Source organism: Lineus longissimus, chromosome 4 (genome assembly GCF_910592395.1).
Source record: "Lineus longissimus chromosome 4, tnLinLong1.2, whole genome shotgun sequence".
NCBI classification, from domain to species: domain Eukaryota; kingdom Metazoa; phylum Nemertea; class Pilidiophora; order Heteronemertea; family Lineidae; genus Lineus; species Lineus longissimus.
The window spans coordinates 3,354,154-3,381,841 of NC_088311.1; the positions used below are offsets into that span (position 1 = coordinate 3,354,154).

The 27,688-nt window shown below is 39.8% G+C and overlaps 1 protein-coding gene across 2 annotated transcripts in view; it reads left to right on the forward strand.

Annotated features, from left to right (window-relative positions):
• The window catches only part of LOC135486432 (uncharacterized), a 103,195-nt gene that overhangs the window by 60,807 nt on the left and 14,700 nt on the right, over positions 1-27,688 (forward strand). For both annotated transcript variants that reach the window (XM_064769214.1, XM_064769215.1), the window contains exon 2: positions 12,176-12,466. In XM_064769214.1, coding sequence (XP_064625284.1) covers positions 12,176-12,466 — 291 coding nt within the window. The remainder of the gene's footprint in view (positions 1-12,175; positions 12,467-27,688) is intronic.

A 27,688-nucleotide genomic window follows, 5' to 3' on the forward strand; every position in this document is an offset into this window, starting at 1 on the left:
TATAAGATTCTTGATGTAGGTCTGATCAAACGGTTATGTTGATATGTCATTGTATTGCATTTAAGCAATCTTTTTTATCATTTCATCACTACGATCCTGAGTTATATCATCGTTAATTTTGTTATGAATATCTCTTTACCAAAGCCTGCAGAATATGATTCGAATCGAATACCACCTTCTCCCTGCCAGCTGATGGCAGCCAGGCTTTCCCTGCGTTGTCATTATATCCAAGGCTATGCTATAATTATAGTTTGAATGTTCTCGAAGATGCAAACCAGTCCTTTTGATCGAAACGTGATGGCGCATTTAATAATTGATTATCTGGTTTCAAAGGGAGGTATTGATAATGATATCAATATTGGCATCTTTTGAAGGTTGTGGAAAACTGCTAGTATTCCTCCACCATGGTAATACATGCAGGGAGGGTATCCGCATTCTGATAGTCAGGCTTAATTTCACTAGGGAAGGCGCCAAAGTGGCGTCAAAACTCAGACGAAATTGACGTTACATCAAGGCAACACCCTAGTGAATGTCAGCACCACAATTTTGCTGATATTGTGATCATGCCAGTGGAAGTAAGCGAGCGGTCTCATCACTGCGTAACTGCGTCTGACAGAATCTCCCGGTAACTACAGTAATTAATCTACAATTTGCCACCAGCACGTAGGAATACGTGCCCTAAGTATGGTGTGAAGAAGAAATGAGAAATAGGACCTAAGCATTCCCAAGGGGTGTGACAAGATAATTGAACACCTGTAGACTGGCAACCAAGCAGCATATCAGTTGTCTATTTCACTTAAAGGGAGAAAATAGGCTTGAGAATCTGCCTTGTTTGATCACGGAATATGATCAGAAATCGAGGGTTAAAACAATGCCACTGCAGAGCCATCCACGCCCTGACTCTCTCAGCAGAAGCAAAAGCATCCAGTTATAAGACAGCTTTGAAAGTGAGCCAATTATCTCGCGTACTGTGGTATTGATTATAACTTAATGTCATCATAAAGTATGATATCCTCGTTTCTTTCCTGGTGCTTCAACTTAACACTCTACCACTGGTGGTATGCTTGAATGTTTGAAAACTAGGTCATTTTCAATTCTCAGGCTAAGGGTGTGGTGTTGTTCAGCATATTGACTGAGAGGTTTCAGTCCTTTCAAAGCCAGCTATATCTTACGTTCTTCAAATTGATCGGTGATGCCAGTGGAAACAACACAGCTTCCCTCACCCAATGCAGTTAGTGCAAAGAGTCCCCAATAGAAGTTGCTGTTGATACCAACTGTAGCACTTTCCTCTTGCGGTTACCATAGCTTCCTTTGTTTTATATGGTGATAGCTTGATGATTATTAGAGCAATCTCCAGCTGAAGTTGTCCTCACACGGTACTTGATGAATATGTCACTTTGCATAAATGTTTCTCTGAATCCCCAATACAGTTCATTAGGTTGGTCCAGGCAGTTTGTAATCCAAATCGCCCATAACTCAATCTCAATATTTTCATAAATATTTCATCTTTGCATGTTATTCTGTTAACAATTTTGGTACCATTTATGGAATATATTTGGTGCTGTATTGCACTATGATGTAGTAAGAGGTGTGAGCGCCGGGCTGATAACCAAGCCGTCATGGATAGGAGTCTCTGAAAGATCACTACTATTTTCAACTAAATGTTCGAATAGAGCAAGGCAAGCTGCCCTACATTGTTCATCCTTCGAATGAGTTGTCATTACTGCACTGGTCAAATTGAATAGAACAATCCAATTTGAAACTGTCCTCAGTGTCCTTGATAGAGAGGGGGTCCTGCTAACAGATGTGTCTGCTGAGGTAGGTTCCAAAGTGTATTCCTCTTGGGTTTGGGTTAAGATCCTCGTTGGTGTACTTTAAGAATCCACAAAATATCAAGATATTATATCAATCAACAGATTACTCTGCTGATGGAGTTGCGTGATTAGTAGATGAAAAAAACTTGCCGCCAAAAATATCCCCGGAGCAATCCGATTGTACGAGGATTTCAGCACCGTGTTGATTCACCCGTTTGCTTCATTCAAGACATCATGCCGATGACACTCTGTGGATAAAGTGGAAAAAATCTCTTGCCTGTCATGGACAGGTTGAGATGGTTTCTTAGAAATCCTCGGGTCTCAAGGAAGACTGATTAGCATTAATACCAGGGTGTTGGTGATAGTAGTATGCAGGGATGATGGGCACCTTTGAGAGTGCTGTGATGTATTACATGTGAGCTGAACACTGAAGTGCCCCATACAACCATTAAGATGTACATGAAGCAACATGCCAACATGATGTTAAAAACAAACATGATTTCTTTACAACCGGGCCCTGAAGATAATCGGGAATATTTGCATATAAAACATTTTTGAGAATTATTGACGTATCCTTTGTTACTAGAAACAGTCAGATCTGGTGCATGTGACTGACAAAGAAAACAACGTCTTACGCCTCCCTAGTGATTAAAATGAAATCCCCTCTAGGTTTTCACTCGCTTCACTCATAGTTAAAAATTTGTTAAAAGTGTGAAAAAGCTCCTCAAAGCAGCTTCATATAAAAAGCCCCAACCGAAGGATGAAATTGAAACTTCTTTGTCTTTGTGATTTGATTTCCTCCCTCCAGCACGTGTGAAGTAATTTCAAGAAAATATTTCTTTCTTCACGTTTGTTTCTCTTCTTTTAAAGAGAGGAAAATTTCAAATTACATATCAGATTTTAGGTCTGTGGGGCATCTGATGCGAAGAAAAATTGAGACTGCCATTCAGTTTGCTATAGCTTTCTACCATTTCATTCTCACCATTGACGTATTTGACAATGCCATCATGGAATGTGTCGTAGTTCATTGCATCATGATATCATTGGACTGATGGTTTGGTCTAGCATATTGCACCATTGCGCACTGGACCAGAATTCCAGTCTACCTTAGTGAAGTGGTTATATTATAGATCATTTGATCCCTTACACCAGTAGCATCCCCATCTCCTGAAAAGAACATTTGTGCTGTCCACCTTCTCTGAGGAGTTAACAGTTCCTCCCCTGAGTTAGCCCCTCCTCCACCTATGACCAAAGCACTACTTCGTCAGTGGTGGTATTCCTTAGAACCAGTGATATATTCATTGATAGAACACCAGTGGAGTCCTCCAGCTAGAGTCAATGATATTTACCCTCTCTAGTTTCACTGAGGTTGTGCTAACAAGGTCTCACACAGGATGAGGGCTATTGGTTTCTTCTCATGTATCGTGTCCGGTACTTTCAGGTGGCTACTTCACCTTCCACAGCCAGAGTGCCACTTGGAATTCTTATTTAGGGCTAACCATAACCTGACAGTGGCTTTTTATGGGATTTGAACATTTTTGGAAGGTTCTTGAATGATCCTTTTAGTGGTCTCGCACACTACTCTGTGGATCTCCATGCAACCACATTAAGAGCATTTGTACTTTGAAATTTTTTCATCAGTCAGTCAATCAGTTGAAAATTTGGAAAAAATTTCAAAGTCAAAAAAGTTTTGGGACTGAAGATTTGGTGATGTTGCTTCATTTTGAGCCCCCAAAAAAGTGAAAAAAATATTTGTACTGATTAGTTCTGATCCCTACCTTCTGCAGACCTGTCAACTACCATCCCAAGTGGAAATATATAACTATCTGCGGGAAATATGTTCAAAATGAAATCACTGATGGAGATAAATGGAATCCAGAATACAATGGTCAATATATATAGCAAGGGGAAATCCGGCAACTCAATTTCGGCAATGATGAAATTCGATCGCTTGTGATGAATAACGGATATATGAATTGATGACGTCCAATAAAAAGGGCGTCGTATGCATTAGGAAGTGGGACTCGTCAGAAAGTTGGTAGTTATTGATGAATTCCATTTAAAAATTGGTTAGAAATCTGATTAGAAGATGTTACAACTCCGAACCCATGAGCCTTTGTCATTTTATTGAAACAATTATTTTTGTGTAATGAAACACTTCATTTCTATTCTTATCTCAAAAATGCATCGGTATTTTATATCAAGACGTTTTTGGCTCAAAATGATCCAAGAAATGATCATTGTTTGACACCGACTCAAGTCATATGATAACAGATTCTCCCGTTACTGGTATAGATCTAATCTCTTCTTGCTGTCACCAGTATCGTCAAGGCTATGGAGTTACAACACCTTATTATCCATCATACCTTCAGTACGGTGTAATTATCTTCATAGTGTTACATGTTTGAAGCTATAACTCAAGGAATGGCGGTCTTTGTTCATCATGTTCATGTGGAATTATCTCGAACTTAAGGGAATGTTACTGAAAGAAGAACGATGCCGAATGCAGGTGATCTACAATCTCCCTGTCCTGGTCCCGCATAGCTAGCAATGTTTGTCAAACTTTCAAAAGAGGAAGGTGCATGTCATGATAACGTCTCAAATCATTTTCAAATACTTGTAGATCTTCAAAGGAGGAATATTAATTGCCAACCTATTTTAATAACGATAAAATGTAGCTGATATTAGCCTGATCATGATTCTCGGATGAAACACAGAGTTCAAGGAGAGGATAGATGTGCTTAGAATCGGCAACCTTGGCGATGTCGGAGATGCAATACACGAATAGGTAGTTGACAAAATGTGTTTTAACTGCCTGCAAAGCTGCTGAACCTCATACAAAGGATACCAGTTGAACTGCCATACGGGACTCATGTTGGGTGCATGTTCTTGTGATAGGGAAGGGAGGATAAACTACCGATGCCACATGTTGATTAATTATTCAGACATCATGGCTACATCCAGATAGTCACATTGTTTGGAACAGTTCACTTTAATCCATCTTCATAAGCCAGGAAGAACGAAAAATGTTACGGCCTGGAAATACACGATCTTTCCCCGCCATTAATCTCGACGTGACATCTGCCGCGTTTGGTATGATTAACGATATACACGTATGGAATATTTTCCTGGTTTATGACTCTGATTATGTACAGCATAATCTGGTTCAACTAAACATGAAAACCCGAGTATTGTATATGGTAGAAGCACTGGAATCCTAGTTCTTCTTAGAATGGAATGTATTGTAATATTACATAGACCAAGACTCGTGTCGCCAGCTGATTCCTGGTGTTTCCGGCATCAACCATTATATTTCTTCTCTGCAAGCTCAATTTTGACAGGGTTTGTTTTGGCATGGCAAAAATATGAAATCTTCTGTCATGGGCATTTTCAGAGGGGCGAAGTTACTCCGTTTTGAAAACAGCCCTTCAGTCTCTGTGACTAGTAAGCCGTAGTAGTAGAAAAAGGATCTGGCACCGCCCTCCTGTGCGCTGGGGCATTGAGAGTACACCTGTTGTCATATCTGTCTTGACTGTTAATAACAAGAAGCCATCATATTCATATAATCCATAGTCATATTATATCTCTGCTAATGGAAATCTGGGCAATAAGGAGCAGCCAAGGCCATTTCAGATACTCTTAGAATACAATACATATTTCTAACCATACAAAATGACATGTTGTCAGGTGACAAACTATTCCATGTTCTGCTCTCTTGATAGAAAGCTTTTAAAAATTGCTGAGCTTCTTGTTAGCTCTTGGTGACTGGCAAGAGATCTTGCTACCGGAGCAATGACCTATCGTGATGTTTATGAAGATTTACACAGACTGTTCCACGTTGCTATTCGCCTCACACTCCCCAAGGAGGAGCTAAAACTTCTTCAAAGGGTTCAGCAAAAAATGCACCTATCAATTATGTATGAAGACTTTGTCCAAGATGTCTTTGTGATAAGAATATTCAGTTCTTGTTACATGTGTTGAATATCTCTACAGAGTAGAAAGGACTTTTCGACTTTCTTGTCTATAGTATAGCGAGTTTGAAGGTTGACTAATTCCTTCGTACCAGAAGGAGTCTGTCCTGGTCATTCTTTGACTGCTCATTCAGCGACTGTAGGCAGGAGATTCAGGCTTTGGTATGCCATTATAAAAGGTGTAGGCTTCAAGGCGTGTGACAGTTTGCTGATTATCAACGTTAGAAGGAGAAAAACTCCTTCATCGTCACTCCATGGTTTGCCGATCAGTTTATCCCACATATTACGTATCATCTCAGCCAGGGTCCTCCCACTTGGCTAACGGTGATTAGCACTGCAAACCTCATGGTGCCCCATGAGTTCTTTCCGATATTAGCTAATGTAACTCTCTGGCCTGCCCACTGATTCACACCAAGGACCGGTCATCCCCACAAGTGACTGAGGTGGCCAACTCTGATCCTGGGGGCCTCTCACCGTTCTCTCTGCGATTGACACTGCAAACCTCATGCTGCCCAACAAGTCCTCTCTAATGTTGGCCAATATAACACTGTGGTCGCCCACCCTTTCACCCCACAGATGACCAGCCATCCCCACAAGTTATTGAGATGGCCATCCTGAGAACCATTCAATGTATAATGGATGATTATCGGGAGGCAAATGGAGCAGGTCATTCCTGATGGATGCGTATGCCATTAGTAATTGATGATGGATCATGCAATATCGTTGCCGAGATAGAACCAAGAATGACCTGTTGCATGATCAGATTCTCTAACCTCGGGAGAAGCGATTAGAATGGCCTGTTGCCTTCTGATAGTGTGGGCAATCAGAGGCGGGAAGCCAGGCTTTTGTTTCATTGCTATTTTCTTGTTTATGTTACAGTGTTACCAGAGAGGGGTTGGGGGTAGTTTAGTGTTTACGATGACAATCTGAATGACTTGGGCAAGGTACATGCAACAGCCTTTGAGTGAGGCATATAAAACTTATATATTCATTGCTCCTTGTGCCCATTTTCAGAGACCATGTCGGGTCCATATGATGAGATCCCCAAGACAGTCCTTACTTAAGTCTCTTCAATACACTGTCAAGAGATGTCATATCGCATAACATATAACTCCAACATCCTTGTACAGGTGTTGGCATTCTAATGGTGAAAGAAAATCCATTCCCAGTAGTCAAGGATGTTGTGTTGTATCTTTACATTGACCTTCACGACAGCTCTATAAGAATACGATTGGTTTCCTCTCATGTTACCTTCTTCTGTTTCAACAATATGTGATCTCATATAATGGAAATAAGGCAAAGGGGAATGGATGTTTTTTTTCCATGTTCCTCATCCTTTCAGAGAAAGAATTGGGGTACCTGCCCCGGCGTTCCATTATCCCAAAGGGCTGTCTAGATTTCTGATAAGCAGTATTGTCCAAATCCCAATTGGCATGCGCATCTGAATAATAAAAAGAAAAATCATATTTCATCTGTTCAATCTCACTGAAATTTATCCTTTAAGTGCTGATGATATACAAGTCTTAAGATGATAGCAAGTTTAATCCTTTGCCGATGCCTTGTAAATCTCTAACATTTAAAACATACTACTTTATCGGGGTTAACTCAGCTTACTTCTTACAGTTAATCAGAATTGGCATGGATTGAACTCTTTCTTTGATGAAAAAGTGTTCCTTTATTTTAATGATGGGAGTTTATATCACTCACAAAAATAGTGTTCGCAGTCTTTGATGTCGAGCTATAGTTTCTACTCATCTGCTCAACGATATTGGAGCAGGCAAAGAAAATCAGCTGATTGTCTGTAAAGAGACCTTAAGGAACGAGCTAATTCTGCTGAAAGCAAGGAAAGGAAGTCTGCTCATTACGTCTGGAGGAGGTGAATGCGTTAAGACCCTTTGAGATGGTGAGAAAAGCTGTTTGACCAAGAGGATGAAGGAACATCTGTCTGACTCCACCAGGTACACAAAACATGAGGAATGAAGACAGGATTGGATTCGTGACATCAACACCTCTTGTATCTAGCAGACTTACAAGCTTTAACACCTCAAAACCTCAAAAAACAAACTCAAGGATAACAAGGTTAAGACTCAACTTCGAAATCCATATTGATTTGTCACAATGGTGGAAACTGTGCCAGTACCACTGATCTGATTTATCAACCAGCATCGTTATACAAGTGTGGAGAGCATCGTGTCAACAATTAGTGCCTACTGTGGCTAAGCCAATAAAAATATCACATTTGTGATGGCAAAACGTGACTTCTAGACATACCCCAGCCACAGAACATGCAGAAAAAAATCTCTCAAGTTCCACTTAGTCGTTGAATGACATGATTGGCAAGAGTCACGCAAGAATAACTAACTCCTTCATCTTCATTAATAGGAGCACTCAGAGGGAATGCGCCAGTATAAAACATGTATTAATCCTAATTCACCGACAGATTGCCGACACGAGAAATCGTCCGCTCGCAAAATTGAAAGTGTCATATAATGAATATCTCGCAATATGCAGATGGGACCCAGCTTCCTTAAATTGTCGGCGGCAATATTGCTCAAATCAGGCCTGATTATCTTGAAATTGACAGGATGGCCTCCAGGTAGCAATCAACAAGTTATTTTACATTTTCCATCCTGCAACGCCGTTGGGGAAGCTGTGATTGCTGAAAAGTCTCTCTTTGAGGTAAGTGAGTCGTGCATTATGGAGGAGGGCTATGAGTGCATTGCGATATGAACGCTGCAATTAACAAGACGATTTACATTTTCTGTCGTGTTCCGTGCCGGTGGGAAAGCTTGGAGTGGCATCGTCGGTCTTGTTGCGGCTAAGAGAGTCTTGCATAATGGAGGAGAACTAAAAGCATGGCTGTAGAAATCATAAGAAACGCCATTTTGAAAGTTGAGAAGCTGCAAAATGTTCAGTTTGGCATTCTGGTAACTGAAGAGGAACGAGACTACAGTGGGTTCCAATCACTGCCATTTTGAAAGTTGGGTGTGTCAGAACTGTTGTAACAATAGAACATGGACATCATTGTCTACGCTTTGTGTTTATGTGTAGCATATTATCTCTATTTGTTGTTTGAGGAGCATGGCAAATAATGGCAAAGTTCTGAATTCTTAATGGAAGTTGTGGCAAGCCTTGAGAAAAAGCAAAACTTCCCTGAATGCCTATCTTTGCCAGCTATCATTGTGTGAGTAAACATCACTGATAAATAAGCTGCAGGCAGTAACATTGTTATCTTCCCCGTTTCGCTTTTGCTGAAATAAAGAAAATCTATGTCTTTTTGGTTGGCCAACTGTTGATGTGCATACATAACGGCTCATTCTTTAGGCTGCACCACGCAAGGTGGTTGTTGTTGGTGAATTACTCTGCAAAGTTATTTTGTAGTTATCACTTGAAAAGTAACCGAATAATACTTCGATACCGTATGACTAGACACCATGCAGGTAACTTTGAGAATTCCAACACGGTTTAAAGATAATGAGAAGCATTCAGCAGTGGCATACCAATGCAATCTCAGCTTATCGTGGAATTCTGTGGCTTTCTGGTGTGATTAGTTGGAAACAAGACATGCATCTCAAATAGAACTTGTAAAACATGAGAGTTTTATGTTTCCTCGACTGGTTTAATATCCTATTGGAGAACGGACTCAATGGATTTGTTGTTAGCGCATTCTTTGAGTTGTGAGCCAAGCATTGATTAATTTATAGTATTGTTAGCTCTTGAGAAACATTTGTGGGTGATTTGTCTAAAGAAGCTTTAAAGTCCCCAGGGGAAACATATGCTCTCATTGAGAGTCAGTCCTCATCAAAGGCGTCTATTAGAAAGCCGTATGATGAGACAGCCGTATGGTTAGAATTTGAACCAGTGGCGACATAGTCAACAGATGCAGAGTTTCATATCACTCTGGCTTTTCAATATTTCTCAATGTCACATACTCAGCCAAACCCGCCAAACCCGTACCTAATCTGTATGTTCACCGGTGTTGTTAGAGAATAGAACTGATCAAATCTAGTTTCCGCATTTGTAAAGATTTCCTCCCAACGAACCTGCTCATCTTTTGCTGTAATTGTCACGGGATAAATATCGGGTGATACTTATGAATCGCTGGTAAAACCGGCTTATGGTAAGCATCAGTATTGTGAATACTTGTAATTCTGCGGATTGCTGATTGCTTCGCTGAAGTCAATTCAGATTTACTCAGGATTAAAAACAAATAAACATGACTAGCGGACATGTTGAAGCTTGTTTATGTGAAACTTTGGCAGCAGTGTTGAGATTAAGACGGGCTCCATTCCTGCTCATTATCAGGAAGAGTATGGACATTGAAGGTCTTCGTGATAGATGCGTCACTACTCATAAGTTTGTTCTCAACTCCTACAGCTTCAGGCTGGATTTTACTTGGTTTATATGTGAACAAAAGGGATATCCAGGTTACCATACCATACTTTGCCTGGACACCAATGGTGTCACTTGGGCTACGATGCTAGCAGCATTTCTCTTTAACGAGTAATTGACAACAACTGATAGAGGTAACAATTCGTTAGCATTTTGGTTTAGGTCAAAATGGCAAAGCCAAATGGGGATAAGATGCTCTATGATACGTATCTGAAGGCATCCATTACTGTGTTCATGCATTTCTGGAAGTATATATCTATTGAAAGAACCAACAAAGCTTAGCAAAAACAATAACACTTTCTTATCACCATTGCAGACTTATTTCCTGCAATGTTAATGGTAATGCCATCCTAATGGATTGTTTACTAGCAGTCATGATTTCTATAGTCATTAGTTTATATTTATGGATATGTTAAATGTTTGGTTCCTTTTAGCCTTTTTGGCTCCCTGTGATGTGAAAGAGCTGCCTTTGATGATGATTGTTAGTGTGGCCTTATTACAGAACTTGGAGGCTCCTGGCTTAAGATCTAATGGAAAAATAAGAGTAATGGGTGGGATGAATGGGACTAACATTATAACAGATGTTTGTTTGATTTGACTGGGAAGCCAGCAGGGTGATTTGTTGGCAGTTTGATCGGATCGTTCCTTAAGATGATAAGTGGTGTTACTTGTATCAGGAAGAAATGGATGCTGAGTAGAGATTGCTGACGAGAATTCATCAGGCTAATTTGGCATTGTTGATTGTCTAATGGCGTGTGTGTAAGGTCAGCAGGATTATACATTATTTATCACCTTGTCAACTTCTGTTATCACCATGTTGAGAAGTTCCTTCCGCTGCTTTCGTCCGATGTGTTGTATTCCACGCATCAAAGAGTACTTGGTCAATATTAATTTTGCTATCTCGGGTAAAAGAGGCTTTTGCGGGTTTCTTTGTGCTTGAGTAATTTGTCAATATGTATCTCATCAGGGACTTTTAGCGGATATAGGCAATCTGATATCTCTTTTGCAACGTTTCTTTTAACACCTTCTGTCCCAACGTTGGATGACTCAGGCAACCTTTGATCTTTTTTAATGATAGTCTGTGCCATCCTTTGTCTCTAATTACATAGCTTCATATGCTGTAGATTAAAGACTTCCATGTAGATTGTGTAGTGAGCTGTGTGAATTTCGATTGGTTGCAAATTAACACAGTTTTTTTGGTCTTGATTGGGTACAGATTGGGTGCAGATTGTGTCGTGTTGAACACAAAGTGTTTTTTAAACTTGTTACTCAGTGGAGGGGACAGGACGGTCCGGTAGCTCAGGGGTTGACTCATATTGGCTCAAATCGTCTCATTTTGTGGCTCATTGAAGCTCACTGCAAACGGTATGGGACAAGATTGATAACAACAAGTATATTTAAATTGTGTGGTTGGAATTCAAAGTAATAAAAGGACAAATGTGAAAAATTCGAAAAATCAGCATGCCGCCAATCTAGAAACAACTCATAAAATCGAAGCCCTACATGACGTCGGCTTTCAAATCCCAAGCACATTGAAGCTACCGCCCTTCTAATTCAATTTGAGCTGGAACACATCAGCCACTCTCAACCTCTTTGGCAGTTGGATGCTGTGGAGTATTAAATTGACAGGTGAAATTAAAAGTCCTTGATGGATTGTTGACTTGATAAATCGGGTTGAGATGCTTAGCTTCGGGAGGTGGCAACTGTTGCTTTGAGATATTAACCCTTTTAGTGCCAATGTGCAGATGGTGAAATCAGGTCTTTTATTTTGTTAGTTATTGGCTTATTTCGAGATAGGGGTGTGCGGTTAAATCAGGCTAACATGCTTTGCTTCAGGAGATGACAAGTGTTGTTCACGTGGCTGGCTGGGTGGGTTTTCTGGAAAACCTTTAAGCGTACTACATGTATTCTAAAGATGAAATTAGTACTAAAGAATGCATTGAAATACAAACTTAGAATCATCCGTGTCTCACTCTTTGTTTTCTTTATGTTTTCCAGAATTATTCAAGACAGCGAGCCGATGTCACGGCGACTATCTCGACCTGCGATGTGGACCAAGGGGGTTGCTCGTGTTCCAGTCCGCCACCTACGGCCGAATGTCCTCCATGGCTTGTGGCGTGAAGGGAAAGACCGGCTGTTACATCGACGTCCAAATGTACATCAAGCGCAAGTGTTCGGGACGCCATGAGTGCCGGATGCTCGTCTCGGAGGAGCAGGCGCGGAGTCAGCTCAATAATCCGTGTGGAGGCGACAAATCATATCTACAAGTGAAATATAAATGTATAGCAGGTAAGAAGATACACAGAACTTTCTTTCCAAAACTTTCTTTGCAGAATTGCTTTCATGTACTGCTCTGACGTCATGAGACAACGCAACAAAATGCATTGTATGACATTTTAATGCATTGCCTTAAAGAAGCCAATAGCAAGCCTCAAGCTGCGATGTACCAAAGGTTCATCACAGTATGAAAAATGATTAAAAAAGTTTAGTACCATCTATTGACAAAAGTAATGACTAATGTACCCTTAATCCAGCTCAAGTGATTTTCAAAATCTTTGAAGCAGACGTGAAAGAATGTCTGGAAGAGTTTCAAAATTCTGACGTAACTTCCGCAGCACGTCTAATGGATTTCCTTTTACTGCCTGATTATCATGTTTTGCTTTCTTATTTATCTTGAATTGGCCAACCAGTTTTAGAGCATGCACCTTGGGATCAAAGTCCTCATGACATTTCAGGTGTAATGCTGCCTTTTTTGCCTCCTTCTACTTTGTTTCATGTTTTATTTTGGGACGATCCACCCAATAATGACATGTCTCCCGCGAGGAACGGAAAAGTCTAAAGAAACAAGTCTTTGGATTATTAGAATGGTTCTGGGGTATGAGACGTCTCCAATATATGATTGAGCTCATAACGTCATGTAGCTCTAAAGGTCTGGAGGGCAAAGAAATGTTCTTTGGTGTATCTAGCAATTGAGATATTTTTATGAAAAATTTCACTTTTGCTGTTAGTTCTTTCTCTTCTCTCTCTTGATGATGAAAGAAAAGTTGTTTTTAGGTGCAAATTCTTAGATTGACCACGTGCTGGCACCCCAATGATGCCAGCTTAAAGTCTTGTGCTTTTTATCCATCCTCAAAAGAGACGAACTTTAACCAGGAAGTAAAAGATCGTGTTCGAGAAAAGTTCTTAAATGTTTTTCTTCACTCGAATTTCAAGTTATTTGAAGCAAGTACAGAAGCCAGATCTGCAACTTCCAGAGTTCCTCCCGTGAATAAATGGCAAATCTTACACCGTTATCTTGAAGTATCTCCAACAACTTGATTACCATTCTCAGCAGCCTAGGCAGCCAGTAATCCAGTAGAGCTCATCATCAGATCCAGCTTTGCCTTTTGTGAGGCTTCCTTGATAAATCACTTTGATTTCGCCATCATTTTCATGACTGCTCCGTGTCTTAATTTTCTGAACCAGTGATTCCTTAAGAGTTCAAATCTTTGCCGTTATTAGCCTTTGTTTTAACTTTTGTGATTTCTAGAAATGTCACAAAAAGAATCGTTCCCTGACTCATTTTTCAAACTTCATTCATTTGAATCAATATCAAAGAATCTAAAAAAGCCTTTTGATTCTGACTACTTTTGATGACGTTTGATGTCGTGAGATGTCAGTGTTTTCTTGGGAGCTAAAACAGCTGCTCTGATCGATCGTTCTAAGGTTGGATTTGATTAGCGATGTTGCCAGTTTTGATGGGAGCCAAAAGTTATCTCTCCAACAACGCTGTCAAACTAAAAAGAGTGAAGAAGCAACCTGAAAAAATTCACTGCCAGGCAAAGAAAGGATATCAACAAGATTTGAGCTCAAGCAGTGCTTGGAATAAGCCAGTCATGCAATCCTCTCAGTGTCTTTCTTTTGACATTAGAACTCAGAGTTTGAGAGGTGTTGGATTCCATATCTTATGAGATTAGTTAGATTCTTCCGGCATTGCTTTCGAAGAAATATGATACAATTTTCAAAAAGGAAAAACTTCCCGATGGATGAGGTTCCCTGAACAGAAGGAATCCTGACCACATACGCATGAATGGAACATAAGAAAGACTGACCGCATGTGCATGAATCACGCAGAAGCCTCAAGAAGCATCATCTTTGATTAGATGCATCATTGGACCTTTTTCTGACCGGAACCTTTCAAGAGCAATACCTAAGATGCCATACATCTGAGGCCATGGAACGGTATCTTTGTTTCTGAACCTGTGCAAGCGGGGACTCAAGACTCAGGTTAGAACCAGGACTGAGATACATTCACAAAGAAATAGATGTTTTGGAGACCTACTGAGGTGGATGATGAAGTGACTCAGTGATGGTGTCAAAGGATTGGTCATGCCTTGATTTTACTCGTTAGGGTAGTATCCATCTGATGAAAAAATGCAAAGACGATAGATATGAGGTTCTATTTTATCGAAATGTTCCTATTTGTGAGTAATTGGATGATGTTACAACATATTCGATTGGGATGCTTAGGATACCCTTCATGCGATGAGGGGACTTCAAGAAGGGGAGCAACGTCTTACAGGTGAATCACCCTTGGACGTATTTCAATATTGTTTATTACCTTGGTATGGGGACGAAATAGAGAAGTCGGTCTCTTTCTTGTTATTATTTCTTGTGCCATCCAATTCTCTCATGAATCATACCAATAGATTTATGATATCATTTCTGCATGATAGAGTAAGGTCTACCAATGTCGTTCTGATTCTTAGCTGAACTCGCACCATTTCTCCAGTCACCCATCATATCATTTGTATCAATTTCATCTGAGGTACGATTTCCTTGATGGCACATTAGACCTAATAACACACATTATTTGTCCCTTTTATCAATTCCCTTGTGTCAAGAACTAGGGTCAGGACAGATATGATTGGCTAGATGTCATCTATGATGACCACCGGTCAAACATTTTCCTGGGAACATTTGTGACTAATCTTGTAAATTTTCTTGCCACTTCGGCATATTCAGCTAGGAAGTGAACCTCAAAGACTGTCACCAGACAGAGATTGTCATTGGTATCTTATCTTGCAATAATCCCAATATTGGATTGCAAAGTCTTGAGATGAGATGTATCATAGATTGAAATATTCTTGTGCTGTCACCTTTTTGGCTTGGTTATGTTTTGCAAATGATGCAATGTAATGCTCTTTGGTCTATAAGACGATACTTGCTGGCTTTTAGATCAGTTGCGAGGTGTGAAAGCTTTGAAATGAGTAGCCAGTACCATTAATATTCTAACAGCACCCACAGCAGGGTAAAGGAGATGATTTCAATTTAGACTGCACAATCTCACTGCCCAATATTCGACACGCAGAATGATATATTTGATACATGTATGATACGCTCTCAGCACCACTGCCAACCCAAACCAGCTGTTAATCAGCTTTGAAAAACTCTTATCTCTCTCCGTTCATTAGATGCAGCCTTTTTCCAATTTGAGGCTTTTCATGCCAGAAAACTCATGATCAAACAACACTCCCTGAATTATAAGCGATGCGTATCAACACCGATAAATCCTGATGAATTGGTCCCAGGGTGACTCTTATGAACTCTGCATCGTTTTTGTGACATCCTGACTCTGACATTGGAGTGCTGAACGGCAAAGGTTTCAGGGGCAAGTGTATTGACAAGTTTATGGGTGATCTGAGAATTCTCTAAACTAGTTTTTTGAACTGATGACTAAGCACAACTTTTCTCTCTGCCTTTGTTGGTGAAGCTTTGATTTTCGAGCTTCGTCAGATCTGTCATCACAATAAACAGCTTTGATGCTTTATAATGTTTTTTGTTCCAGAGGATTATTGAACGATATGTAAGTTCGACTTCTCGTTTTAGTGTAGGTGTTCATCGATATACTTGATATTTCAGTGAAATCCTGGTCCTTTCTAGATCTTGATTTCTCTTTGACTATGCCATGTTCCGGGGTTTGTCAGACTGGTGGGCAAAAAGTTTCCAATTATTTTCATAGACAATGGAGGGTTAATCAGTTTTCTGCAAACTGTATGTGTTAGAATATGCTAAGTATGTAACGAAGTTTGTTTTTAGTAGCAAAGACGACTGCAGCAATGCTAAACAAAGTCAGATAAACACAGATAAATAAAATCTACTTGCTCTTGGGAATTCTCCAGATGGTGTTAACAGTTATGTCGATGAAGTTGCTTTACTTTGCACAGAGCATACTAACGTTTTTACAGTGTCTTGAGAATCAGCAAATATTTTAGGAAAGAGTGAGTTTTCTCAGTGTTGATGGTGAATGCCAAGGTGAATAGCAGTTGCATATTGACATAGAAGGTTCTGAGGTGGCAATGTTCTCGTTACTTTGGATATGAATCTGCTGTTGCTAGGTGTAGGTTTCCAGTTGGTCTTGCTGCATTCATTGTACGAGGTTGCTTCCTCAACAACAGGAAAACGTCACAGTTTTCCACATTTCAGAGGCTTTTGCATCGAAATTAGCCTGTGAAAACCACCTGGTCTCCTGATTTCGCCTCAGTTTCTCACTGTAGTTGAAACTTAGCCTCAGCCAGTTTCACGGGCAGCTTCCGATATTTGTTTTCCTCAAACTTTTGCATGCTTGAGAAGAGCGAGCGAGCATGTAACTGGGAAGGGTTTAGGCCAGTTTGGCTTATAGATGTTTCCTCCTCAAAGCTTGGTGTGCTTGTGGAACTGGTTGGCATGGAATTAGAGAGGGGTTTGGCATGTTTGAGCTGGGTAGGCTCAGCCACTTTTTGGTCTAAGTAACCAGCTACAAAGATTTCCAGTGATTGCTCAGAATAGAATCAAACTTAAAAATCTCCCCACGTTGCTGAGCAAAATAATTTGACTTTATAAGCCTGGAGATTACCTATAATAATTTACAGAGCATGACAGTTAATTTCAAAAGGAATGTGATCTGTTTGAAAAATTAATCACAGAAATGATTTTGTTATTACATGGGTGCGGTCACGAATGTGGCTTTTACAAAAAGAAATTGCTCATGCGGTTCATGACATTTTACGGTTCTGCCCATGTTTTGTTATAACATGTGTAATCATGATAAAACATGATCCGGAATAAAGGTCAGTTGTTTCTACAAGTCATGGCCTGTCTAACATGCGGATAAGGATTAAAGGTAGATGGTGAACTGTAAATCTGATTATTTTTGTAATTATTTTAATTTTTTTAAAGAGAAGCTCTGCATCCCGAAATGATTATATTTCCAGGCAGTGTAATTTTTCAGGCGCAGTCAGGGCTTTGAGCAGGGGTCTGAGTCTAGGAGAATATCTCCCTGTCATTGAAATCTTTGAAAGATCTGGAAGTTTATGGGCTGTACGTGTATAATGAAAGCTTGAGTCTTTATGTTCCAAATATTGAATGTGGTATAGATTGTAACTTCTACGCGTGGTCATAGAGTATGCATTGATCAATATATATTTCATACACATATAATTATCATCTTCTGTATTTGCCCATGGTCTTTTGAAGCTCTTAGAGTATGGTTTAAACTACCCTTGACATTAAGTGATCCAGACTCACATGATATGATAATATCTCTTATACTATCTGTATTTCCAAGAGACAGCACCAATTTAACAAATTATACCCTTGATGTCGATGATCATTTGATATAAATATAGAAAGCCCAGAGGGGCTGATATTAGAAATATAGACCAGACAGTTAGCATCCATATTTTATATCAAACATAGAAATAATAAATGAATTTTATTTCGATTGCATCGATAAATCAATTGTAATGTGTAAGGCCAGTTAACTCTTTGCATATCTTTTGTACAAAAACAATGCCTTGGGCAGGTTTGCGGAGACAACTCTGCATAAATATGCATGTTGCTGTTTCATCAAGACATAGAAAATAGATCGATAACTCTCATAGGGGAAATAAAATGAGATCCTCAAAGGTTAAAACTAATTGAATACCATTTCACAGCATTTCATATTTACAAATTATGGATCTCAAAGGAAATTTCAATTTCAACATATTGTCAATTACCTGCCAAAAGTGTACTTTGATATCAATTAAAATTGCCTGACCTGTCAACTTGGTAATGAATTAGCTTTTACCTTTGGTTTATTTTATTCGGTTTAAATCGGCTATTAACGACATGACTGATGTCATACCACGGAGAGTGAGACAGCTGATTGGCCGATTGCATGACTTGAAATTGACGTAGCTGCAGAGCCAGCAAATTAATAAGACATGCTGCAGATGTGTTCACTTCATCTTATAAAAACTGACAAAACGTTGTGTCACTACAGGAATTACGACCGATTCTTTGGTGAAATGTAAGATACAAGTCTCAGTTGAACAGTCGGGGAAATTAAGCATTAAGGAATCTGTGCTGATTGGGTCTCTTCACCGAAGTGACATTTTGTGAGACTCCGCTTGTTTTGCTCATGAGCTTGCCCTTGACTTTTCCCTTGACATTGGCCTTGCATTACTGAACATATGCTATTCCATTATAATTAACCAATGCCAATTTGTCTTATTAGCCCTCTCTGGAGGAATCCAGGATTAATAGAGACAAACAATCAGACTGCTGCTCTTCTGTGATCCATTATCATTTGACCCTTTGATCTGAGGGAAGGTCTTGTCATGTCTTTGATCTTAATCAAGATCGGGAACCTCTGATTTGTATATTTCTCATCTGTCTACTAGACATCATTAAATGCAAAGGTGATGACCTCGTGCATTTCACATCCATGGTGCTTAACTAAATGAGCCTCCTGGATGCTACATTTGCTGCCTTTACTTTGAAATGTCTTTCGGTGAGTTGTGGGTATGGTGAGAAGCATTGAACCTTGACCTGAGCACTTTAACCAAGGAATGGTTTAGGTTTGAAACAAATCAGTGATTCATATCTTGGTCCTAATTAAGAGAGGTCAGGTCCTGTGCAGTTTTAAAATCCAATCCCTGGATGCTTTCTTTCTTCCCCTTGGCTAGAAACATCTTCCAGCAAGTTGCAAGAAACATAATCAAGGTTCAAGAAACTTTAATATGTGCTTCACCAGCTCAATGATGTTATGGATGCATGATTGATTCTTAGCCAGATGGAGCACCGGTAAAACCCACATCCTTTATTTTCACAGAGCAAGTTGGCAGGATTATGTGTTTTTGTTGTGCTTTGATCGGAAAAATGTCATCAAGAGCACGTTCTTGATCGAGCTAATGGCCCAGGTCAAAGTCACGTGCCTCCCTTGTACCCCAAAGGCCACAGTAATTCCCCATCGAATGGCTAATTGAAAGAAGGTATCAAAAATTCTCTCAACGCTTTGCCAGCATGTTGCTTGGCATGAGGCGAGTGAGACCAGTCTTTGATCCTCAATCCGTAGCACGGCGATTTTTCCCGACTTCTTTTGCCGCCGTCCATTTAGACCATTAGTGTATGATTTCTGGCTCGTACTTATCAATAGAAGCAGGCCTCCCTGAGGCCAGACTCACTCTTTCACTTAATGCAAGGAGATTCGGATTTCATCTTTTACCTGTTGCTCAGCGGTTTTGGGCGACCGTTATTTTCGCTGTTGTGGTTGATTGATGAATGATTGCATTGCCTTTTTAAATTGGTGGCATTGCTGTAATTTTTATGGCAGGAAACTGGTATTCTCGGCAGTATTCACAATGCATGAAATTGACTTTATATTGATGTATCTAGGTGAGATTATGAAAATTGATGTCACATTCTTGAATTAGCGATACGGACTGTCCAGTGCCAGCTTTCAATTCATCCAGTGACATGATCTGCCTTATGTTTACAAACATATTGACCATAAAAGTAGGCGTATGCATCAATGCTCGGTTGTAATCTCCAGTATTGATTTCATGACCAGCGATAACAAGTGTAAAGAATTGAAATGGCTACACGGAGGAAAAAATGAGGCAAGAGAAAATGCCTGTGTTTAGAGATAATCACGAGTTGTCTGTTGTTTGTAAATGTTCCAATGCCTGTGTTTAGAGATAATCACGAGTTGTTTTTAGTCTGTTGTTTGTAAATGTTCCAATGCATCATCATAGTCAACTGTGAAATAAAAACATGCAAATTTGCAAGCTTTTGGCTCTGCAAAAATAACTGGTTAATGTAACCATACCACACCATGTATATCTCAGATTGCATAAAAAAGGACAATTCTGTTCAAACGGAAAGTTTATTGCAAAATTCGTCAGGAAACGCACAACTAAATTCTGAAGAAGTTACTGAGTCAGAACTGATAGGCTTTGAGAAACCATCCAAGCATAGTACAAGAAAACCACATGTTATTTTCCCCGACAGAGCAAATCTGAAACCTGTGAAACGTATCGACCGCATAGCATCCCGCTAACCTTATTGAGAATACAATAAATCTGTGCGCATGGATGATCAGCTTTCACCGAATAAACATCTTCCCCCGAGACACAAATTCGCTTTCCGATCTGCGCGAAACTTCAAAGCTTAGATTTACCTTCGCCAAAGCTGAATGTGGAAATGGATCCCCGAATGTGAAATATTAATAACTGCTTCATATCATGATATTAGCTGGATGTTTGTGCTTGGTCTGGTGGGGCAGAGATGGAGGATCGATGGTGGATGTGGATCATTGTGTAAGGGTTGCTTTTGTGAAGACGAGGTGGAAATGTGGCGGTCTGAAATTCAAAGTGTCTGTTTGCCTATTGTATACATAAAGAATATGTAATATGTCCTTTTTTGTCTCTTTTAAGTGTCATCTGTCATGTTTTGCTAAAAGGTAGAAGGCGAACCTGATCGTTGCTGTTAACAGCTGTCATAAGGCAGCATTAACTGAAAGGTTTTGATGGATGGATATAAGGAAGGGTCATTTGGTTGTCCTTGTCAGTGTGGAACAAACTTGGGCTTGTCACGTCGTTTTATGTGGCATGCGGAGGGAAATGTGTTGACTATAGCCATTTCTATCTACATTTACTTCATAAAAATGCTGATAGAAAGCACACAACGTTAAAAACTTTCCGCTAATTCAAACCGAAGTTAGGAACCTCTACATCTGCCTCATTGGAGTTTGTCATACATTCCCTTAGTCACAGAGAAACCTTCCAAAAGCATCATTTGCGATATTTCCTTGTATTTCTGCGGCTTCTCTGTCATCGCGACTTTCCACCACGCACATACCTGACAGATGACTATTATGGGATGAACGACAGGTCAGGATTAGCGAGACGATGAATATTCTCGGTATTACTCTAACTATCAGTGGGTTTGTTACTACTTACATCCGCTGTGTTGACACCTTCAGATAGCCGTGGATGGTAAAGTCTGTTTCAAAGAATGCAGGCTTGTTACCTCTTAGATATGCTGTGTTGACAGCTACAGACAGCTATAGAAGGTAAAGTCTGTTTCAAAGAATGCAGGTGTATTGCTTCTTAGTTCTGTTGTGTTGACAGCTGAGGAAGGTAAAGTCTGTTCAGTGATTTGGTGTTGGATTTGTAGCTATTAGATCTGCAGTGTTAACTGCTATCGTTGGAGAAGTCGATGGTAAAAGGTTTTGATTCTGTTGAACAGATACAGCGTTCTTCAGCGTTAGTTCTTATCACCCTGCCCCTAGGATTTGGTGACTTTCAGTACATCAGAGAGCAGGAGCTTGAGAGTCTGCAGATCACATCAATATCTGGATGATTGCAAAATTTATCACCATACAATGCATATCACTGATTTATGAGGACATTGAGATAATTTTGGGGCATGGTATTCTGGTGAGGTGTGATTAGTCTCAGAAACATGCATACAGCATCACTCTGCCAGACAGCCATCCATATGTATTCCTACTGGAGATCCAATGGTGTAAATTTATGTTCTTCTGGCTTTTGCATATTTATAACAGCGTGGGCACATTAGGCGAGAACGTTTGCTCAAATGGGAACATAGATCACGAAAAGCGGGGAGGTCTACAACATTTACCATTAGAGGCAGATAACATGTATATTGTCTATCATGCTTTTAGCAAAAGGCAATGGTTGCTCCTTTTTGTCTCATATGGGGTGTATCAATAAAAATGTGTCAACCTGGTATGGATTGCCCTTTGTTGAACGTTGAGAGTTTACATGTAGTAAGTGATTATCTCACTTGGTCATACTCTTTTATGACTTATCCTGAAAATGTCTTCTCAACCGTCTTCAACTTACCATCTGACTATTGATGGTACCATCAGAAAACCTTATTCACGGTACCAAAAGCACCCTCTGATGGTACCATTTTCTATTTGGGTTGATAGTCACTTTGAGTAAGAGATATAGACTCGCTCACGGCTTGCAGTTCTTCCTCCTGTTTTTAAACCAATTTTCTCTGTCTAAGGTGCTTCTTTACCTGCATTAACTGAAGAAAGATAAATCCATTTATCTCGGAATTGTGTTTTAATTCCATTAGTATAAATTGTTAGAGTGGTTGATTTAACTTGATATAAGCTTCTTATTCGAAAATTTGTAAGTTAAAGTTTTTTTTTGCAGTTTTCTAACTGAGATCTGTGAAAATAGAAATCACGAAAATATGTTTCGATTTGAAAAACCTAGAGAAATTTCATAATCCTTCAAAACAAAAATCGTTAAAATTAATTTTTTCAGATATCTTTGCGAATTGCAAAAATGTAGAGGCGTTGAAATTTGGCTGTTAACAGAGTGTCTTAGTCCGCAATATAGTTCTCTCATGTCTTGTTATCAGGCTAACTAATTGGATCACTTCATTTAGCAGTTGATTAGATTATGGGCCCTATTAATTCAATTATTGTTATTTTCCCGTCAAGCTTTAATGTGGAAGATTGGTGTTGACGCAAGGGATGTCGCTGTTTTCCATCCGTAAAGCTTGAGCTGTTTGACTTGATTATTTATGAGGTAATGGAAGGCCTTAGGCAGGTTGACAGAGGAAGAGAACTCGAAAATTATGGCTAAACTAGGGACAACCCATGCAACCACCACACCCCTTTAATTTCAACCCAACAATTGCATGTGCGACCAATTTGTCCTTGGGAACACAAAAACATATACAGCTGACTGCTCAATATCTTCCATGAATAATGGACATGGTCATCTCATTAATTACTAACACCGATGCGATATATCTCTGGCGCCAAAGCCATTTAATCAGAAAGGTGCATTTGCATGTGCGGTTTTAGCGAAAAATGGTCTGAAAAACACTCCGAGGACTACATCTTTTTTTTGCCTTCCGGGTTTTTCTGATTTCATGTTTAACAAAAGTGCATCAGAGCAACTCGAATAGACACTGCAATAGTAGTCGGGACGTAGCATGGAATGATCCAGTGGTCAACAGGAATACTAGAGCTGTGCCCTTCATCTGGCATTCTGCAGCTTTTGAGTCTGTGACCTTGACCTTAGAACAGATGACTGTGCACCTAGTGCTTTCTATTGCCGCCTCATACTGACATCATGATCGCGTATGATGAAATGTCAATCTATGAAAGCTTACATATTGCTATCTCACAGGAGAACATGATCTTTCTCAACTTCATAAAGAGCCAAAATGGCAAGAATTTGTTATCAATTAGCCTCACTCACATTCCTAGATCACTTGTTACAAAACATGGTTAATTTTTCAACTGAATTTTTCCAGATAAGATCGAAATACATACCGACACTGGCAAAGCATGCTGGTAGCCTCATCCTTTGTCAGCTTGTCGGTTTATCTTTTTTTTGTAAATAGGCGTAATATGGTATTGAAAAATCCCGAAGGATTATCAGGAATACTGTCATAATATAAATACCAAGCTCAGGAAACACATAGATTGCTGCCTGCATTCTGTTGAATGCATCGCTGAATGAATTTTTTATCTCAGTCTATGTACACCTTAGCGATCTAATTACTCTAATCAATAATGGAGGGCGCTTAACGAAGTGCAACGAGTGCATAGCTTAATGTGGAGTGTTGCGTTGACGCAGCCTGTGTGGTGCGGTAGGCGTAAATGAAGCCAATGGCATGCGATCCATTATTAATGGACCTTCATGTTTCTGTAACCACCCCCTGTGATTTGTGTCAGTTATCCACCAAGGACATGCCACGCAGACATCACTTATAGCAGCTGCTGCTGCACAAGTACGCAATAGTCACAGTGTTTCAAGCCCAGATTGTTTGCTTGTTGGGAAACACTGAAATATGAAGGACAACCAAAAACACTGCACCAGGTTGGGAAACTGCCGAACTGTTGCTAAACTTTTGTACTCTTTTAAGAGCGGATTCATGGGTATCGCCTTGGGTGTCCTGTTATTCTGTCGTCCATTAGTGAGCATTACTGGAACACCTTTCTCCCGGTTTATTGGCTTGGCAAAACCATCCCTAGTAACCATACCCATTCACACCAACGATGTCAAGAAAAACAAAGGTATTGCCATTGGTGGTGTCAGTCTACCTTCTTTCTTCTTTCTTCATATCAACACTATGACAGATCTGTTTTACTTCAGAATATTATGACAGAAACGTTTAGTCTAATTATTGTTTTCTATCAGGTAACCATGAGTTACTCATGATAACTTGCTCTCCTAAGGCAAATTATGCCTCTTTTAAAGGCTTTAATAGCATTTCTGCTGAAAGATTGCTTAAACGACTACATGGAAACCTATTGTGATTGCTTGCCAGAATCGTTTACCGTTTCCATTGTGTCATAGAGATGTAGTCTCAAATATAGAACATGAAAAGACTAACATTATTTGCTGTAGCCCTTTTCCTTCCGTTGTGGTACCAAGTCAGAAAAATCCTTCTGAGAATTCTCATGGTTTTCAGCTGTGACAATGCAAATCAACTTTAAGTTGCTTCCCCCAGAATGTGTCATTCCTTTCCATTTCCGCCAAGTCTTACAGATATAAATTGGTATTACCAAGAAAGATCTAATGGCTTGAGCCTTAGGTCTGCTCTTGGTTTCGTTGCTGTGGTTATCACAATACAATGTAGAAGAACAAAGTCATTTACCATTTCCCAATACCTTATGATTTGGTTTATAAAAGCACATTTCCTATCCTCATAATGGAAACTATTTGATAGTATTCCTTTGGAAGATATTTCAGAGGTGGCAAAGTTGGCACATTTTCTGATGAAGTTGGCATATTTTATGGTTTCAATAAAGCAAACTAATCCTATTAAGATCGTCATATATTGCCATGGGCACTGACTGGCCAGGGGCATCTTGGTGGTTATATTGAATGTAATACACCCCCTGAAGGAACTTTCCAACCTTGATTGAGAATAATGAGAATAATAATTCAATTTTTTCACTTTGATTAAGTTTGTTGGACGAGTGAAATTGGCAACTGCCCGTTAATCTGGAATTCTGATGACCATAATTCTGAGAGGCCAAGGTAGAAATGGCCTCTTGAGATGGAGTTTTCACCCAACTTTTGTTTGAAATGGAGACTATAAATCGCAGTTGTTGTCCGGCTTTAAAACAGGATGCCGATACATGTGCCCCCTTGGCTAGGACTGCTGGTGACATCTCTTGCCTGATGAAGCTACCAATACCAGTGATATTCTCCTTTTGCTCTCGGTGCACCAGTTGTAACGTTATCGATATCTTCAGCGTCATACACTGCTGATATCTTCTTGAGAAATATTTGAACAGGCCTAGAGGACCTATTGCAAATAAAAGTTTTATCTCACAGTACAAGATGTTGCCATTATCTCTGACAAACGTGACTTTGCAAAGTTAAAAGGCTTCAAGCTGCAGAATTTTCTGGATTTGCATGTCAGGGTGATCCCAGGCAAATCGTTGTTTTTATTCCATCACTGTCTTCTATCATATTTTTGTTATGAATGAGCATGCTTGTGCATTTATTTGCATTCCTGACCTCTCTGATGTAAATGACTTTGGACCGCGAACGTCAAAAACTTCAGTCCCAAAAGTCCCAAAAACTTCAGTCAAAAAACTTTTGGGACATAAGTTTTTGGTGATGTTGGTTCATTTTGAGAAAATAAATTTGGGTCACAGCAAAGCATTAACCAGAAAGGTAAGCACTTTCTTTGCAGATCCTTCCTCTAGGCACATATAATTAGGTGGGGAAAAACTGGTGAATTTCTGCACCTATTTCATCACCAATCAAGGACCATGCATAAAAGCTGTTAGTTCTTGCTGCCTCTGGGTCTTCAAGAGTGGACAATTTATCATGGCTTGCCTCATCGATATCTTCGCACAATCATGAATGGAAATTGTGCTCGATGCCAATTACGGTTGGAAAGTTACCGTAGCCGCTGGCTGACGAAGTCAACCAGGTGTTGGATGGACTCCTTTATACCTCATTGGGTACATTGGATGTGCCCTCAAGACCGTTACAGATGCTTGATGGTTACCACTAACGCTGCGGGTGATGGTGTGTATTACTGCTCTCTCTTGATTATTATAACACCACTGGCAGTGGCTATCATGAGAATCCATATGAAAACTTTTGTACAGGCAGTTTCTATCAGTTGAAAACTAATAATAAGAATTTTGAAATTTTGAAAAAAGTTCAACTCGGAAAGATGAAAAATTTTCAAAGTCCAAATATTTTTTTCACTTGTTTCGTTTCGGCTCAAAATGAAGAAACGTCATCGGTCCCCGGATTTTCAACTTCACTAACGCGACCACCCCGGCCATTCAACCTCGGTCCCTTGAGGGGTCGTGTTACCGGGGTTCCACTGTACTTACAGTATCATCAGGTAATCTATAAACATCACCATTAAATATCATTGGTGTTATTAATATAATCTTTAGTTTAGTATAACGATCAGCTACCGTGTGATAATGGTTATTTTCCCCGGCCGTATCATGTGCTATACTAATGGTTCTGTCCGAACCAGAAAAGCCATTAATCCAGCCATACTGCCCATTAGTTTTCATGTCAAATAGTTGTGACAGGCTCTGTAGCCTACTGATAAGGTGTGATGCTTTGCCTTGGTCAGTTGCCATTGCTGGTTGGGGTACTTCACAAATGAGGGAAGTACATTTGCTCGGAGTATTGAGTTGTGCCTCGATTTCAAAATTTCAGACAGATCTTGACCCGTTACTTGTATATCCCTGGGTGTGTCCTTCTTCTTTTCCTTTTACTTTGGCAGACAGAGGTGCCTCCTGATTTGATTATAAAGTCAATTGTTCTCTGGAGTTGTTCTTTGTCTCTAAATAGCTGGTCATGTAGACAAATCTTCCTCCTGACGGTCTCCAGTCTTGGAATCTTCTCAGTCATGGGCTCCATGATGCATGGGCAGATATTTCCTTACAATTTAGAAACTACTGAACAGACTGTCATTGTCTGTTCAATGGTGCTGCACTGAGTCTTATGAAGGTGAAATTAGAGTACGATAGTATTTCCTTTTTGTCGACATTGCCACCCAGGCACATCAAGAATCACTATTATTGCACTATTGTACCCAGCCCTGAAATGTCCGATATCCAGTGACCTTCAGCTACGGGTAATAAGACCTGTGACTCCTGATAGCCAATTGGACGACACCTCATCTTTCATGTCTCCATCAGAAGCAGTTGTAGCTCACCTTTTGACTGATGATGATGTC